The sequence below is a fragment of the Pongo abelii genome, chromosome 14 (genome assembly GCF_028885655.2).
Source record: "Pongo abelii isolate AG06213 chromosome 14, NHGRI_mPonAbe1-v2.0_pri, whole genome shotgun sequence".
Taxonomy (NCBI): Eukaryota; Metazoa; Chordata; class Mammalia; order Primates; family Hominidae; genus Pongo; species Pongo abelii.
The window spans coordinates 120,440,417-120,458,800 of NC_071999.2; the positions used below are offsets into that span (position 1 = coordinate 120,440,417).

General features: G+C 41.2%; 1 protein-coding gene across 4 annotated transcripts in view; it reads left to right on the top strand.

The window, feature by feature from the left end:
• Window positions 1-826: 826 nt before the first annotated feature.
• Window positions 827-18,384, top strand: part of CDC16 (cell division cycle 16) — a 34,232-nt gene continuing 16,674 nt past the window's right edge. For 2 of the 4 annotated variants that reach the window (XM_024230868.3, XM_024230869.3), the window contains exons 1-12: window positions 827-1,033; window positions 2,524-2,578; window positions 2,678-2,775; window positions 4,441-4,479; window positions 4,801-4,941; window positions 7,957-8,116; window positions 9,086-9,177; window positions 9,681-9,814; window positions 10,714-10,793; window positions 11,824-11,873; window positions 12,761-12,834; window positions 15,253-15,378. In XM_024230868.3, coding sequence (XP_024086636.2) covers window positions 986-1,033; window positions 2,524-2,578; window positions 2,678-2,775; window positions 4,441-4,479; window positions 4,801-4,941; window positions 7,957-8,116; window positions 9,086-9,177; window positions 9,681-9,814; window positions 10,714-10,793; window positions 11,824-11,873; window positions 12,761-12,834; window positions 15,253-15,378 — 1,097 coding nt within the window. In that variant the 5' untranslated portion in view covers window positions 827-985. The remainder of the gene's footprint in view (window positions 1,034-2,523; window positions 2,579-2,677; window positions 2,776-4,440; window positions 4,480-4,800; window positions 4,942-7,956; window positions 8,117-9,085; window positions 9,178-9,680; window positions 9,815-10,713; window positions 10,794-11,823; window positions 11,874-12,760; window positions 12,835-15,252; window positions 15,379-18,384) is intronic. The other 2 variants (XM_054529329.2, XM_054529328.2) reach the window with 1 other exon arrangement.

An 18,384-nucleotide genomic window follows, 5' to 3' on the forward strand; every position in this document is an offset into this window, starting at 1 on the left:
CAGGTCATTTTGCACACATGCAAAAATGCAAATCCATGGTATACTTCCCAAAATAAAAATCGTTAGGTTTAACAGCACGAACACCTTTAAATTTGGAAGATATTCCAACTCGTTCATCCTAGGGAGTATACCAATACCACTCACAAAACATGAGGGTGCCTGCTTCCCCACATTCCTGCTAGCAGTGTCATCAACCTTTGTGATCTTTGTTAACATATGAAAAGTGGTACCGTACTGTAATTTTAATTTTTATTATGAATTAAGTTGGGCTTTCTTTCGAATGTTAAAATCTATTTGCATTTCTTTCCCTGTGAACTGTTTTTTGCCTGTCTTTCTCCTGAGCCATTGGTCTCTTCCCACTGACTTATTACATATATGTAAAGGGAATACTGGCTTTACATTATAAGGAAATTAGCATTTTGTGATAGGTTTCAAATTTTTCCCCTAGGTTGTCTTTTGACTTCATTTGCTGTTTGTGCACACAATTTTTTTTTTTTTTTTTTTTGGTAATGAGAGTGCGTTGCTCTTATTTTTAAAATGTTGACTACATTCTGGGGAAAGAAGGCTCAGCAGCCACCTGCTTTTTTGCCCGGGTGGGTGGTCCGGCCCCGAGCCCTCCTGACTCCCTCCCCAATGCCCAGAGGCGCCGCAGCGATTCTGGGGAGGCCGCGCTCTCGCCCCAAGGCAACCAGAAGCCCACGTTCCAGGAGATGCGTCGGAACCAACAACTCGGGTCCGTTTTCCCGCGCTAGATGGGACTCGTTTGCTGGGGACTTCCGGGGCGGGGCCTGCCTGGAGCGGAAGAGCCTGGGCGGTGCACAGGGACCGGGTGGGGGTCAGCGGCCTTCGAGTCCGCGGCCTTCGAGTCTTGGGGCGGCGGCGGCGGCGGGCGCGGGCGCGGGCGCGGGCACGGGGCGGGGCGCTTAGCGGGCAGGAGGCGCGCGCCTGGCGGCGGAGTGCGGCGGGAGGCCGGGCCCGCGCGGCCATGAACCTAGAGCGGCTGCGGAAGCGCGTCCGGCAGTACCTCGACCAGGTGGGCGGCCCCGACTCGGGGCGCGGGGTGCGGGGCCAAGGCCTCGCCGGGTCTTTTTCCGCGCGGCGTGGGGCTAGGGTGCCTGCCGTCGGGGCTCTTGGTGGGGAAGGACTGGGCCAGCCCTGGGCCTTCATCTGGGGCCAGCAGCGCAGTCTCCGCCTCACCCCGAAGGGAGCGGTCCCTGCAGTTGGGAGGGGCACAGCCCGGGGAGTGGAGGCTCCCCAGCGCAGGGGGCGCCTCAGTCGGGTCTGAGCCTCGTTCTGCACCTGGCGCGGAGGAGGTGCCCAGGAAACACTGACTACTCAGTGCAAGTTGAAGGACAATTTTTGGAGGAAAGTTACAGGGCTAGCTAATAAAACATTTTTGAGAGGTTTAGTTGTAATTTTTATTGGGCTGAATTTAAGTGAATAAAGATGTGAAGAAGCCTGTTGTCTCAAATCAGTACTTTAAAAATTCTCGTTAACTATGTCCGTGTTTTCTACACTACCTTTGAATAGCAGAGAGCGTTTAAGGGAAGAAGTGTCTTCGAGAATCAGCATCAGTTTTATCTGTAATGTTTAGTTTTTGTTGAAATGCTTGCTCTTTCAGGAAATTGGAAAGAAAGGGAAAGAAAAGCCATGGTAATGCAGAGTTTTCGGAATTGGTTGCTAAATGACGTGGCCAAATGTTTGCAGTCCATTTGGAGGGCTGTGTTTTTATTTACCATGAGTTAGTTGAATTCAGTGTTTTCTGATCACTTTTTCTTCAGTACGGAGACGTAGTGAGGAATGTGACAGGCCTGGTTTCCAGCCGGAGACACCGGTATTGAGCATATTTGTAACCATCCCGTTGGCATTCCTCCTGCCTCGGGCTAGCAGCAGTGGTCCTGGCTTGCCTCCAGGGGAACTGAGGCAGAAACTGTAGAAGACTGAGGACCGAGGAGCAGAACAGGGACTAAAGCTAGCCGTAGGTCACTGTGGGTGTCTCTCGTTGTCGGCTCCTTCATTTTTGTTAGACTTGGAGGAGGTGAGTTCTTCCCCATGTTCAGTGAAGCTTAGTTAATTTATGTGTGTGTGTTTTTAAACTTGAGTGTTATTAAAACTGCAACTGTGTTATATAAGGTATTTGAGTATAGTGTTCTGTCTTCTAAATTTCACTTTGGGATCCACTAACAGCTCGTTGAAAGTGTTATATAAATCACACAAGAATTGTTCATGACTAGCCTTTGCTGTTTCACTTGCATTTCACTTGTATGTTTCACGATACATTTTTACAGTGTATGAGTTTTAAAAAATTACCTTCATGAGTTGTATATACAAAGATATTACAGGAATATTTGTATTGTGACACTGAACTAAAACTTACCTTACGTGAGATGTAAGATAGAGATGTAACAAATTGTTGTCTTGAGATGTAGATTTATTACATAGAATTATAATAATATTAGATGACTGTTTAAGACTATTAAAATAACAGAGCAGTTACCACTTTTTTGTTTTTTTGGTATGCAGCAACAGTACCAGAGTGCTCTATTTTGGGCAGATAAAGTAGCTTCACTCTCTCATGGTAAGTGACAAAATGCTAATTGGTTTTCTGATTAATCTTAAATTTTTTTTTCTGTTTCACCTTGTACCTCTGACCACTTACGTGAATTTTTCCCTTCAGAGGAACCCCAGGACATCTATTGGTTGGCTCAATGTCTTTACCTGACAGCACAATATCACAGAGCCGCCCATGCACTTCGGTCACGAAAACTGGACAAAGTAAGTGACGGTATGAACTTTAAAGCTCTTCAGAGCTTTAAAAAAAATGTCATTAGTGGCCGGGCGTGGTGGCTCACACCTGTAATCCCAGCGCTTTGGAAAGCCAAGGCTGGTGGATCATGAGGTCAGGAGCTCAAGACCAAGATGGTGAAACCTCATTTCTGCTAAAAATACAAAAATTAGCTGGTGGCAGGCGCCTGTAATCCCAGCTACTCGGGAGGCTGAGGCAGAGAATTACTTGAACCTAGGAGGTGGAGGTTGCAGTGAGCTGAGATCAGCCTGGACAACAGAGCGAGACTCCGTCTCAAAAAAAAATGTCATTAGGGTTTTAGGTGTATATTCCATTTATGTTGAAGTTATTTAAATTGATGCAATTTTTCTTTGTTTTTGTTTTTTTGAGGTCTCTCTGTGTCACCCAGCAGTGCAGTGGGATGATCGTGGCTCACTATAGCCTCAGACTCCTGGGTTCACGTGATCCTTCTGCCTCAGCCTCCCCAATATCTGGGACTACAAATGCATGCCACCACACCCAGCTAATTTTTAAATTTTTTTGGTAGAGACAGGGTCTCACTTTGTTGCCCAGGCTAGTCTTGAACTCCTGGTCTCAAGTAATCCTCCCGCCTTGGTCTCCCAAAGTGCTGGGATTATAGATGTGAGTCATCACAGTAGGCCCAATTTTTTTTAGTGAAAGTGAAGGGAAAATGTCTTATACCTCATCTGTCACCTTCTTTTTCCCCCATCTCCCATCTAGTCTGTAAATTCTGAAGACTGTTTTCTCAACAGCTCTGGAATCATGGATATTCCTCTTTCTCCCCACTCGTATGTGTCAGGCCTTTGATTTTTTGTCTGTTCTGTTACAGCCTCTCTTCTTGTCTCTTTTCCCCAGTAACAGTTTCTCTCTTCTCACCTTCCCTGTGACAAGTTCATCTTGTGAACTATTACAGGAGTGAGTAGTCTTTAAAATACGGATGTGGTTATATTCCCACAAAGTCATTCAGTGACTTCCCATTAGCTGCAGGATAAAGTCAGATGCATCAGTAGGTCTGTGAGGCCCTCCATGTTTTCTCTCCAGTCTGTGTCTAATCCACCACCATCAATACCCGGAGCACGTGCTCCAGTCACATGGAGCTGCTGTGAGCTCCTTGGACGCCCGGCAGTTATTCACACTCAGGGCCTGAAGTGGAGCTGCTGCGAGCTCCTTGGACGCCCGGCAGTTATTCACACTGAGTGCCTGAAGTGGAGCTGCTGCGAGCTCCTTGGATGCCCGGCAGTTATTCACACTTAGTGCTTGAAGAGCTGCCCAGTGCTCCACTCCTCTGCCTGACCACTTACTCGCTGCCTCACTTACTCGCTCTCCTGCAGACGTTTCCTTCTCCACCTGGCTGGTGCTTTCTGTAGCCCCCTTTCGTCATGCTTACCTGTTGTGCTTAGTTCACATCTCCCCTACTGTAACCTCCTGGGGCAGGGCCTTACTGCTTTTGAATCCTTGGTGCCTAGTAAACAGTGGGTTCATAATAAATATGGTTTAACAAGACTGGATTTTTTTTTAACCGCAAGAGTAAAAGAAATTATGAAATTAGCTCTATTTTATGCTTACGGCTTTCTTTGAAAGTGAAGATACATATTATTTTGACCACTACTTAAACAAATTAATTTCTTTCCTAGTTGTATGAAGCATGTCGTTACCTTGCAGCTAGGTGCCATGTAAGTATGCTCACAATTTCATTTTTATTTGGTTGAATAAAATGAGTGTTATGCATCCCTTATATATGTGTGAGAATTTTAGTGATGGAGCTTAGCAGGTTAGTAAAGTATTTCATGAGGAAGTGTTCCTTTCCTTAGTGTTGTTTGCTGTAAAATACTGATTCTTCGTTTACTAAAAGCTGACATGCATGAAGAAAATTCTACTTTAGACATTTCACATTTAAATAATGGACAGAATATATATTATCCTTTAAAAATCTGGATCATATGTTTAGTGTTAGAAATCGTGGGTGATGAGTGGCATTTCTGTTTTCCACATAGTATGCTGCAAAAGAGTACCAGCAGGCTCTTGATATTCTTGATATGGAAGAGCCAATCAACAAAAGATTATTTGAAAAGTACTTGAAGGATGAAAGTGGCTTCAAAGATCCCTCCAGCGACTGGGAAATGTCACAGTCTTCAGTAAGTAGTACTGTTAGCACACCTCAGTAACGGCAGTGAGAATTGCCTCATTACGTGGCAGAAACACATTATCTTCTTTGACTTGAGTATTACTGTATAAAACTGTATATTTATTGTTGCTAATAAATTGGCAACAACAATTGTGGTTGCCAGTTTATTTAATTTGCCCACCAAAACCAAAAAAGATTCTGAGAGAGATTTCTGAGCCCTCAGTTGGAAGCTGTAATTGTATCCGCAGATGCCTGCATCCAAAATAGGCTGGCTTGAAACTTCCTTCTCATATTTGATGCCTTAAGCTACTCCCTAAAAGTGGAATAATTTTTCTCCTTCTTTCTGTGTTTCAGCAGTGTTTTGGACCTACACCAAGAAACTTTAATTAGTGTACATTGCTTCTTTCCAGGAAATGGTTTTGTGTTCTGTTTGCTTCAAAGTACATTGCTATGTAATTGTGTATATTTCAGTTTGTATACTTCATATCTCCATGAAATTGTACATTCCTTGCTGGCAGACATTATATAATAACTTATTAAGTGACATTTACAGACCACTAATCTGGATTTAAAAAAAAAAATAAAAACTTACTGAGGTATAATTTGTATGCCATGCAGTTCACCCATTTAAACTGTATGGTTTGATTCCTTTTAGTGTATTCACAGAGCTTTGCAAACCTCACCATGGTCAATTTTAGAATTTTTTTTTATTCAGAAAGAATCCCTGTAAGCCTTACCTGACCTACCAATTTCTCTTTCTTCCCACATCTTTTTTTTTTTTTTTTTTTTTTTTAATTAAGAAGGGTCTTTGCTTTGTTGTCCAGGCTGGAGTGCAGTGGCACAGTCACAGCTCACTGCAGCCTCAACCTCCCAAGCTCAAGTGATTCTCCCACTTCAGCCTTCCGAGTAGCTGGGACTACAAGCACATCCCAGTTGGCTAAATTTTTTTTTTTTGAGACGGAGTCTTGCTGTCGCCCAGGCTGGAGTGCAGTGGCACGATCTTGGCTCACTGCAAGCTCCGCCTCCCGGGTTCACGCCATTCTCCTGCCTCAGCCTCCCGAGTAGCTGGGACTACAGGCGCCCGCCACCATGCCCGGCTAATTTTTTGCTATTTTAGTAGAGATGGGGTTTCACTGTGTTAGCCAGGATGGTCTCGATCTCCTGACCTCGTGATCTGCCCGCCTTGGCCTCCCAAAGTGCTGGGATTACAGGCATGAGCCACTGTGCCCGGCACAGTTGGCTAAATTTTTAAAAAATGTTTTGTAGAGACAGGGTCTCACTGTGTTGCCCAGGATGGTCTCAAACTTCTGGGCTCAAGTGATCCTCCTGCCTTAGTTTCCCAAAGTGTTGGGATTACAGTCATGAGCCACTGCACCTGGCCCATTTATTCTTTATATTTTTGGTAGAACTTTATTACTCGACTTTTCACCTTAGATAGTTATTATTAAGCATAAAAGAATATTACACATTCTAAGTTTTTGTTTTTGTTTTTTTTTCTGGCCACTCATTAATGTATGTGTTGGGAAGCAGATTCTTCTGTTAAGAAATGCATTTATGAAAGTGTGTGGTACAGTCATTATTTTGGGACCTCTTATCCATTAACTTATCTGCTACGAAATGTGTGATTTATTTGTAATGCATTATTATTTATTTTGTGAAATTGCATTTTTAAAAAACAACTGCTAGGATATTGCTTAGCTCAAAGACTCTCATAATTCGTTATTTTTTCTAAAATTTTACTTTACGAATCTTCTTCATATCCTTAATGATATTAGCTGCCTGTTGCTGGATCATCTTTAAATTCAGTGATGTGTTTGAGGTCCAGAGTCTAGAATGTACGTCAGATTTCCACATCTTCGTGTTTATGGTAGTCGTGAGATGGCTGTTGAACGAGATGGTGGCATCTCTAGACCTCACAGACTTCTGTAGTTAAGTGGTGAAGACTTCTGTAGGTGAAATGGTGAAGAGTTCTGTAGTTAAATGGTGAAGAGTTCTGTAAGTTAGATAGTGTTTTTATCTTCTGTAGGTGAAGTGGTGAAGAGTTCTGTAAGTTAGATAGTGTTTTTATCTTCTGTAGTTAAGTGGTGAAGAGTTCTGTAGTTAGATAGTGTTTTTATCTTCTGTAGTTAAGTGGTAAAGAGTTCTGTAAGTTAGATAGTGTGTTTTTATCTTTTTACAGATGAGGAAAGGAAATGGAGGCCAAGAGAGGTTCAGTCATTTGTCCGAGGTTACAAGTAAGTGGCAGAGCTGGGGTTTGAACTCAGGTCTGTCCTGCCCCAGCAGGCCATTGTGCTGACTGCTCTGACCACTCTGCTGCATTGTTGCCAGTTTCTGCTCATTAAGATCCTTTTGAGGGGTGTCTACCTATCACACTGTCAATCTTGGAGTTTTATACACATACACACACACTCTGCCATCTCTCAATCATTGCACTGTTTTGGACAAAACAGGTAATGAACCTAGTAGCCGTGACATGTACTTTTGTTATAAAGATGTGTTGGAACAGAGCGGTTGGAGCCCAGGGAAGGTGAATTGAAGAAGCTTTGCTCTGCATTTTTTTGTGTGTGTTTTTATTTATGCCTTGACAGTTGTGATTAACTAAATCCTTTTAAATGCAATAAAAACTTCTCAGCATTCAAATACACAATTCTCTATCAAAAGTTAAGTTTAAGGGCCAGGCATGGTGGCTCATGCCTGTAATCTCAGCACTTCGGGAGGCCAAAGTGGGAGGATCACTTGAGGCCAGGAGTTTGAGAGCAGCCTAGGCAACATAGCAAGATTGTCTGTACAAAAAATTTAAAAAATTAACTGTTCGTGGTGTTGTACACCTGTAATCCCAGCTACTCAGGAGGCTGAGGCAGGAGGGTCATTTGAGATCATAGGAGTTCAAGGCTGCAGTGAGCTATGATCGCACCACTGAACTCCATCCTGGGAGACAGAGTGAGACTCTGCCTCTACGGAAAAAAAAAAAAAAGTGAAGTTTAAAAGTACTGACTTAATATGTGACTCATCATTTTTCCAACAGATAAAGAGTTCTATTTGTCTTCTACGCGGGAAAATCTATGATGCTCTAGATAACCGAACCCTGGCTACCTACAGCTACAAAGAAGCTTTGAAGCTTGATGTCTACTGTTTTGAAGCATTTGATCTTTTAACGTCACACCACATGTTGACAGCACAAGAAGGTTTGGAAACTCAGGTGTTTTATGTTTAGCAAAATTAATATTGTTTGGATTTTTTGTCTCTGAAATCTTCTAAGTCAACAACAGACCACATACAGGTTTAAATAGACCTACTCACTTTCTTAATGTCTTCAAATGTAAAGCACATTGCAGAATGCAGTATTGTACGGTGCCCTGTGCTGTCCGAATCTAGGGATTGTGATAGGAAGAGGCCATCTTTTTGAGAAGTGATTGAGATAGTATAAACCGGGATTTAAGTATCTCATTCAGTGATTCTCAACTGTGTTGCTCTTTAAATCCTTGGGAAGACTGAGAAACATCCATGTCCAGTTCCCAACTCCAGAGCAGATGATTTAAAGCTCCCAGGTGACCCTAATGTACCAGAGGCACTGAGAATCAGTCCAAGCATGTTGGCAGTGATGTGAGGTGCATAAACAAGGGAAACAGAAAATAGAGTGGTTGAATTAATGGGATTCTAACATATTTTAGCCTAGTGCAATGGTTCTCAACCAACCAGAGTGATTTTGCCACCCCCCGCCCCGGGAACATTTGGCAATGTCTGGAGATGTTGTTTGTCACAGCTTAGGGGCAGGGAGGGAGGTTGAGAGGTTGCTGCTGGTATCTAGTGGCTAGCGGCCAGAGGTCCTGCTTAGCACCTGCAGTGCACAGGCTCCCCTGCCCCAGCAGAGCAAGATCCACGCAGTCAGGAGTGTGGAGGCTGGTGGTTCTTAGGTGACGAGAGCCACCTGGGGACCTGCCTCAGCCCTGAAAGAGTAGCCTCCACCCACCAGGTGATTCCCGTCTTCAGGCCTGGAGCCGCTGTGTCAGCTTCTGTTGCACATTTTGATCTTATGTTCTTTTTTGAGTTTGATTTACTTAGACCAAGAACTGTAGAATCATATTTTTAGTTGTTGGCTTTTTCCCCTCTATAAATATTATGAGGATATTCTTTTTTTTCTCACCATTTTTAAGAAAAAGAACTTCTTGAATCACTACCTCTTAGCAAGCTGTGTGATGAAGAACAGGAATTGCTGCGTTTTCTATTTGAGAACAAATTGAAAAAAGTAAGTAAAACCAAAGAGTTAGCATTTGCTTTATGTAAATATCTTATTCCATTAAATTTGGCATCTAGTCTTATGTTAAGTTTTTGAAATTAAATCTTTTTAAATTTAGCACATTTTTAAGAATAGAGCGTTTAGGATACATAAGATTCCAAAAAAAAAGTTTCCAAAAATACCTTCTTCATCTGAAAGACTCCTTATACTAAAAGATTGAATTACCAAGTAAATGTAAATGGAATGGTGTTGCATGGAAATGAAGATTTTTTTGTTATGCTTCCTGAATGTTTACTTTGAGAAATACATCCCGCTGTGGAATTCTGTGATAAAATTGAGAAGGGAATTAAACTTACTGAGAGGAGTACTTATAAAACCTAAAGTTATAAGTTTTCAGAGGCTCACATTTGTTCTTGTAAATGTTTTAACCACTTAGGCCAAACACAAATTGAATCCGCATTTTGTTTTGTTTTTGCTCATTGAGTTTATGTTTACATTTCTATGTGTTTCAGTATAATAAGCCTAGTGAAACGGTCATCCCTGAGTCTGTAGATGGCTTGCAAGAGAATCTGGATGTGGTAGTGTCTTTAGCTGAGAGACATTATTATAACTGTGATTTTAAAATGTGCTACAAGCTTACTTCTGTGTAAGTATATCCGTCCATTTTTCTGTAGGAACATGGAGTTCACTCCATCTTACCTAGGTGATTCATGGACGTGCTCTCTGAATAATCTTGAACTAGATGATAATTTAAGTTATCTTTACTGTTTGTAGAGCACTGAACAGGGTGCTGTCTTAAAAGAGCAATTTACAGACATGAATTTGTGCATATTTGTAGATTTATTACATTAACTTGGGAGGGATATACATGTTGCTCTTACTGATCTTGATAATTTGCAAGTTTGAAAATTCCATTTTGGCACATTGTTTTGTAAAATTCATTCTCAATTAGAGACTCACACTATAGATACTAGGTGTTTAATATGCTGCACGCCGTAGCTAAGCCATCTCCCACACGTATCAGTTTTCCAGTGTACCTAATTTAAACTTTAGCTAAATGACATATTTTATTTTTTGTAGATCTTGGTTTGGTTTAAAATCCTTGAAATTACAAAAATTTTAATTGGCAAATACACGTAACCTATTTATTAGGTTGGTGCAAAAATAATTGCAGCTTTTGCTGTTGAACGTAGGGGTAAAACTGCAATTATTTTTGCGCCAACCTAATAGTATTTCCTTTTGGTTTTGATTCTTTTAAATAATCGGCCTGCTTATTTTATGTATTACAATTCTGTTGACTTAAAGTAAATGTATGTGATAATGTTTATTTTTGTTCCTTTCAAATAAACCAGAATTTTTTCTTTCATTTGTAACTTAATTATGGCCTTAACTGAATCAAGCTGAAGATAATGGAGTGAAGAAAGTGAAGTATTATAACCCACAGCATCATATGTGATACCGTAATGACTGTCTACATATAGCCGATAGTCATGAGTGCTGTCACCTACTGTTTTGGGCATAGTAATGTGTCGCTTTAACTTTCAGAGTAATGGAGAAAGATCCTTTCCATGCAAGTTGTTTACCTGTACATATAGGGACGCTTGTAGAGCTGAATAAAGCCAATGGTAAGAATTTTTTTTAAATTAAAGTAATTCTTAGACATAAAACAAATTTTTTCTGTAACTTGAAATTTTGTCTCTGAAATTCTGGATAGTTGAGATTGCAGGTAACAACATAATGGAACCCTACTATAAAAGTAACAACTGGGGAGGAAATGTTTAGGAAAGTAGCAAATGGCCAATTTTGTTTTCCCGTCAGAACAATTAGTTCTTTATCGCTGCTTCCTACTACCCTTTCTCAAATATCATTTATGTTTCAAGGTTTGTTAGCTTTGAATTGTTGGGTGTCAGTTCTGCCTCCCCCCCCCCCCCTTTTTTTTTTGTAAATTCCACTGGAAATCTGATATGGTAAGAGTTGATAACTACTTAGAAATTGGAAAGGAGCAGATTGTTTGCTCATGTTTTCCGTATTTTTAACATTTGACATTTAGTTGTGTTTGGGGATGCATTTGTCCTTAAATTTTTCTAAACTGAATGGTGAGCTCTGTCAGGAAGGAAAACCCTCACCGAATCCCTGCTGCTCAGAGTGTGGTCCATGGACCAGCAACATCGCATTTGTGGAAGCTGGTTGGAAATGCAGCATCTCCAGCTGCCCTGGTCTACTGAATCCAAGTCTGCATGCAGGAAACGTCATCTTGAAATGCCAGGATTTACACATTTCTCAAGATTAAATAGTATCATTGATCTGATAAACTTGAAAGTTTGTTCAACCAAATTGGTGTGGGTGGTTATGATGGTCCATAATGGGCCCTTGGTGTGACAGGCATGAGCTTCTGAGAGAGGTGAGGTGCTTTGCTGTATCCTCCGCAGTATTCGGTAAGTGCTGTCTTAGGGGGTGTCTGTTCCACCTTGCCCAGCGTGTGTCCTTCATCTAACTCTCCAGTTAGAGAGTTAATTTTGTATCTAGAAGGAAAGACAAGTGTGAAATCATTGCTGTAAGAACAGAATTCTATGATTGTGAATAGTTGTAATGAAATCATGTCTTAAATTACATGTGATATGAACAATTGTTCTTTTTCTGCTTTTTCCTGAACAGAACTTTTCTATCTTTCTCATAAACTGGTGGATTTATATCCTAGTAATCCTGTAAGTAATATAACTTTTAGTCTTAGTTTTTTTTTTTTTTTTTACCTGTACTTTAAGAAAATGCTTAACTCGTATTTAGACAATAGCTTAAGTTCAAGCAAATGATGTTTTATTAAAGTGTTGTAACAGAATCTCCTAGTGTTTAACGTACTTAACAAAGCAGCATTAACTTTTCAACCCATGAAGGTATTTTTCATTATACCAAAGCAAAAAGGGTTTTACACCCTTTTTTCTGATTATGGAAGTTATACATGCTTATTTTAAAATACTTAGCATATAGCAATATAAAATACTGACCATGACAGTCACGCCTCCCTTTCCTAAGAAATGCGGATAATTGTTTGGTAGCTTTCTCACATTGCACATATAAGACAACCTATTGAATTGTGTACTGATTCCAAACTCGTCATGGATCGGAATGGAGAACTAGGAATGGAAAATGGAATCAGGGACTGCATCTTTAAAGACAAAATCGGAAATCAGGGTGTAAGACTCAGACCAGACAAGAATTTGCACCCTATCCCAGTGTGAAACCAGAGCAAGAGAAAACCAGCTAAATAGTCAGAACTCAGACAGAGAGCAAGGAAGAGCCAGGGTCAGGCTGGGGGAGATGAGCAGTGCAGGGGAGTCAGGACTCACAGGCTGGTTTTTGAAACAGGGACTCTTCAGGGGCCTTGTCTTGTGTAGACGTCTCCTTGAGAAAGAGCCATGGAGTGTCTGCCCTCTTCTCTTGGACCTTAGTACACCATGTTAGAGAAATGTCTAACTTAACTAGAATATGTGATAAGGAACATGTAGTATACCCTCTGTCTACCCTAATTTGTTGCAGATTCCAATTAGATATTCCAATTCCAATCTTTGTTTATGGTAAATTTTGAACTTTTTAGGTGTCTTGGTTTGCAGTGGGATGTTACTATCTCATGGTCGGTCATAAAAATGAACATGCCAGAAGATATCTCAGGTATGAATTTATTTTCTTCCTCTGTAGTTAACCTATAGAATTGATGTCTTGCTCATAAGCTTTCAAGTAGTAATTAGTGAGTACTTTAAAAGCAACGTGAAAGAATAAATGTTTTTCTTTTTTTCTTCCTTTCTTTTCTTTCTCTCTTTCTTTCTTTCCTTTTCTTTTCCTTCTCGCCTCCCCTCCCCTCTCTCTCGAGAGGTTCTCACTCTGTTGCCCAGACTAGAGTGCAGTGGTGCAATAATAGCTCACCTCAAACTCAAATGATCCTCTTGCTCAGCCTCCCGAGTAGCTGGGACTACAGGCACCACCATGCCTAGCTGATTTAAACATTTTTTTTTTTTTAGTAGAGACGAATCTCACTGTGTTGCCTAGGCTGGTCTTGAACTCCTGGCCTCAAGCAGTCCTCCTGCTTCGGCCTCTGAAAGTGTTGAGATTACAGGCATGAGCCACCGTCCAGGAGACGGAAGTTGTAGTGAGCTGAGATTGCACCACTGCATTTCAGCCTGGCCAACAAAGTGAGACACTGTCTCAAAAAAAAAAAAGGGGGTGGGGGTGGGGGTGGAGGAGATGTCATACTCATATACCAGGATTCTTAGGAAGACTGATGCCACAAAAGTACCCTGTACTAGGAAGAAACTAGAATGTTCCCTGGTTGGTTGTATGTTCAGCATTTTAGAAGAACTTCTACATAGAAAGATGATTAGTATTGTCAAAGTTATTTTGAGCTATGCTGCTTTGATCTAGTGTGCAATTCAGTGATGGACTCTTTATCAGTCAGTGGTCCCCAACATTTTTGGCACCAGGGACCGTTTTGTGGAAGACCCCCCTCCCGGGGTGGGGGGGAATTGTTTCATGATGATTCAAGCGCGTTACATTTATCATGTACTTTTTTCTATTGTTATTACATTGTAACATATAATGAAATAATTATACAACTCACTATAATGAAGAATCAGTGGGAGCCCTGAGCTTGTTTTCCTGCAACTAGATGGTCCCATCTGGGAGAGGTGGGAGACAGCGACAAGTCATCAGGCATTAGATTCTCATAAAGAATGCGCCACCTAGATCCCTCACATGTGCAATTAACAATAGGGTTTGCACACTTATGAGAACCTAATGCTGCCTCTGATCTGACAGGAGGCAGAGCTCAGGCGGAAACGCAAGTGAAGGGGAGTGGCTGTAAATACAGATTAAGCTTTTTTTTTTTTTTTTTTTTTTTTCAAATGGCAAGTTCTTTTTGACATATGAAGCTTTACTCACCTGCCTGCCACTCACCTCCTGCTGTGCCGCCTGGTTCCTAATAGGCCAGGGACTAATAGGCCAGGGATACTAGTCCGTGGCCCAGGGGTTGGGGACCCCTGCTCTACATGAAACAGGTAACATTTGGATAAAAGAAAACTTAAGATACAAGGAAGTAGGGTATCACCCCGTATGTTTTCCACGCTTTGTGATATGTTCTCTTTGTTCCTTGTGGGTTAATTATACAGTGTTCTCTGTATACAATTATTCACTGATATATATGAGTCCAGTCCCTGTAACCAGGGTACATCTATAGGATATCGCTTAATCCCTCAAGCCTTGTATACCTGTCTTTAAAATATAAATCAATTTATCTTGCAAGTTATTAGGATGAGAGGATGTATCTACTAGGTTACAAACTGGAGCTCCTGGATTAAGTAATATCTGTAAGTTCTATTTAGAATGCTAATGGATTTTGCTACAGTACATAAAAAGCTGTGGATCTCCTAAAATTTCTTAAAATTTTGCTATACTATTAAACAGTTTTAGTTCAAATGAATCAACACAAATGTTACATTAGTGTTTAATATGTTGATAGTTCATTTATTTACTAAATGGATGTTAATGTTTTTGAGGCCATCTCCTTATATAAAATTAACAATTTAAGAATAAATACTAGCCGGGCACAGTGGCTCATGCCTGTAATCTCAGTGATTCAAGAGGCTGAGGCAGGAGGATCACTTGAGCCCAGGATTTTGAGGCTGCAGTGAGCTATGATCATACCACTGCATTCCAGCCTCCAGTGACAGAGCAAGACTCTGTCTCTAAAAATAAAAAAGAATAAATAGGCCGGGCGCAGTGGCTCACGCCTGTAATCCCAGCACTTTGGGAAGCCGAGGTGGGTGGATCACCTGAGGTCAAGAGTTTAAGACCAGCCTGACCAACATGGTGAAACCCCATGTCTACCGTAAATACAAAATAGCTGGGCATGGTGGCGGGTGCCTGTAATCCCAGCTACTCTGGAGGTTGAGGCAGGAGAATTGCTTGATATCGGGAGGCGGAGGCTGCAGTGAGCCGAGATCGCACCACTGCACTCCAGCCTGGGCGACAAAGTGAGACTTTGTCTCAAAAAAAAGAATAAATATTATATTACTTAAATTAACTCTTTTGTTTTAGCAAAGCCACAACACTTGAGAAAACCTACGGACCTGCATGGATAGCCTATGGACATTCATTTGCAGTGGAGAGTGAGCACGACCAAGCGATGGCTGCTTACTTCACAGCAGCACAGCTGATGAAAGGGTACGGCAGAGCAAACTCATCAAACTCCATGAAGGGATGTTTTTCCTAATAGAAATGAAATTTCTATTACTATTACTGCTATTTGGTTGCTAAACTAAACACAAACATTTTACTTGCCTTTTAATCTAGTTGCTTGTGATTGTAAAATAACTATGAAAGTGGAGGGGAGAGAAGCTGGTGTATGCATTTGCCTAGCAGTTGATTCCAACCAGTGCAAGAAGGAACCAGGACATTAGGCCGGTGGAGGAGAGGAGTTCTGGAAGCCCTTCTTCACATGCTCATGCAAGAATAAAAATATTCACGAGCAAAACTATCGTATCTTACCTATTACCAAAAGGTATTTGATGTGGCTTAGTGGTAGGTGCAGGACTGTATTTGCCAATATTCTAGATTTATATCAATATTAAATGTATTGAAATTAAGAGTGTGTTACTTCGAGGAGTAGAGTATTTCTATTCACATTGCTGTTTGGTCTCACCATCGGTTACAACTTACAGGGTTGGTTTGTGTGGACTGCTTCTGTTGACTGATGACTGCATCCCTTCCTGGAGAGGTAGTGGGAGTGCAGTGGTCCAGAGGCCTAGTCTGGAGTCATACCTCCTGGACTCTTCCTGGCTCTTCCACTCCCAGCCATGTGATGTTGGACAAGTTTCTTAGCCTCCTGAGAAATAGGAATAATAGCAAAATTTACTCACTGGCTTATTGAGAGAAGTAATTGAGATAATACCAATTAAAGACTTTGAAGAGTATCTTACATGTAGAAAGCACTCAATGAAAGTTAGCTACCTTTGTTTATTTACTTGTAGTATGCAGGGGTGGAATCATATATTTATCTATATTGAATTTCATCCTGTTAGGTTTGATCTCTTTGTAAACTGTTAGACTTTTTGGCACTCAGTTCTGCATTCAAATTATTATCAACCTCAGTCAGTAGTCATTAAATTTGGTAAGTATGAGTTTTATATCTACTCATCCAAGTAAATATTGTGAAGGACATAGCTCCATAGCTGTATTAGTCAGTAGGGCTGCCATAACAAAATACCACAGACTGGGTGACTTGAAGGGCAGAAATGTATTTTTCCATGGTTGTGGAGGTTGAGAAGTCCAAGATAGGGTTTTGGCCAGTGCAGTTCCTATTGAGGGGTCTCTTCCTGGTTTGTAGATAACTGCCTTCTTGCTGTGTCCTCACATGGCAGAGAGAGCTCTGGTGTCTCTTCCTCTTGTAAAAACACTAGCCCTATTGAATGAGAACCTTACACGAACCCTATTGGATAAGAGCCTTACACTAGCCCTGTTGGATAAGAGCCCTACACTAGCCCTGTTGGATAAGAGCCCTACACTAGCCCTGTTGGATAAGAGCCCTACACTAGCCCTATTGGGTAAGAGCCATACTCTTAGGACTTCATGTAACCTTTATTATCTTTTCATAGGCCCTATCTTCAGGTACAGGCACAGTAGGGGTTAGGGATTTAATGTATGAATTTGGGGGACAGAGGGGTCACAAACAGTCCATAGCACTAACATATTACTAGAAATAACCTTCCAGAGGAGAGTTGCGCACCCAGTTATGGATCCACCTAAATGGTCCTCATACTCAGTCCAGGTCTCTCCATCCTGTTCACCAAGATGGGTGAGACCTTTTTCAGTTCTCTTCTGAAGCTCAGCTCCAGTATCTGCATATTTCCCCTGTGTATCAACATGATAATTTGTTACCAAAAAAAAAAAAAATCTCAATAATTCACTATGAGTTGGTTTTTATGAGCACATGCTACAGTCTGGTAATTTTTATTTGATATTTTGGGTGCTCAGAAACAGAATGGTTATTAGTTAGTTCCTAGCTGGGAATCAGAATCAATGATAATTAATGACACAATACCTTCAGTGTTTCCAAATCAAACAAACTTTGTCATTAAATTCTCACATTAGGCTAGGTGTGGTAGCTCACACCTGTAATCCCAGCACTTTGGGAGGCTGAGGTGGGAGGATTGCTTAAGGCCAGGAGTTTGATACCAGCCCTGGCAACATAGTGAGACCTTATCTTTACAAAAAAAATTTTTAAAATTAGCTGGGATTGATGGTGCCTGCCTGTAATCCAGCTGTGCGGGAAACTGAGGCAGGATGGTCACTGTGCCACCAGAATCCAGCCTGGGTGACCAGTTGAGACACGTCTCAAAAACCTCATGATAGCTCATCAAGATAAGCATTATTTTTCTTTCAAGTTTACTTATCTATCAGAGCACTTCTGCATTTTCTTAACTTGTCTGTGTTTGGATAAATGTTTGAAATTGGATGAATATTTTTACATTTCCTTTAAGATTTCTTTTTTGAGTCGTTGGTTATTTAAGAATATGTTGACATTTAACTTCCACGTATTTATGAATTTCCCAAATTTTCTTCTTTTTTTGTTTTTTAACTTAATTCCATTGTAGTTGGAGAACATGCTTCGTGTGATTTTAGTCCTTTTAAATTTATTGAGGCTGGCCAGGCACAGTGGCTCACACCTGTAATCCCAGCACTTTGGGAAGCCGGAGGGGTGCGGATCACTTGAGGTCAGGAGTTCAAGACCAGCCTGGCCAATATGGTGAAACCCGATCTCTACTAAAAATACAAAAATTAGCCGGGTGTGGTGGCTCACGCCTGTAGTCCCAGCTACTTGGGAGGCTGAGGCAGGAGAAGCACTTGAACCTGGAGGCAGAGGTTCCAATGAGCTGAGATCGCACCACTGCACTCCAGCCTGGGCGACAGAGCGAGACTCCCATCTCAAAGAAAAAAGAAAAAAATTATTGAGGCTTTTTTATGAGCCATTCTAGAGATTGTTCCAGATTATTTGAGAATTCTACTCTTGTTAGGTGGAGTGTTCCAAAGATACCTGTTACGTCTGGTTTTATAGTGTTGTTGAAGTCTTCTGTTTCCTCATTGATCTTCTACTTATTCTCTGCATTATTGCAAGTGAGGTACTAAAGTCTCCAGATTTTATTGTTGAATTGTATATTTCTCCCTCCAATT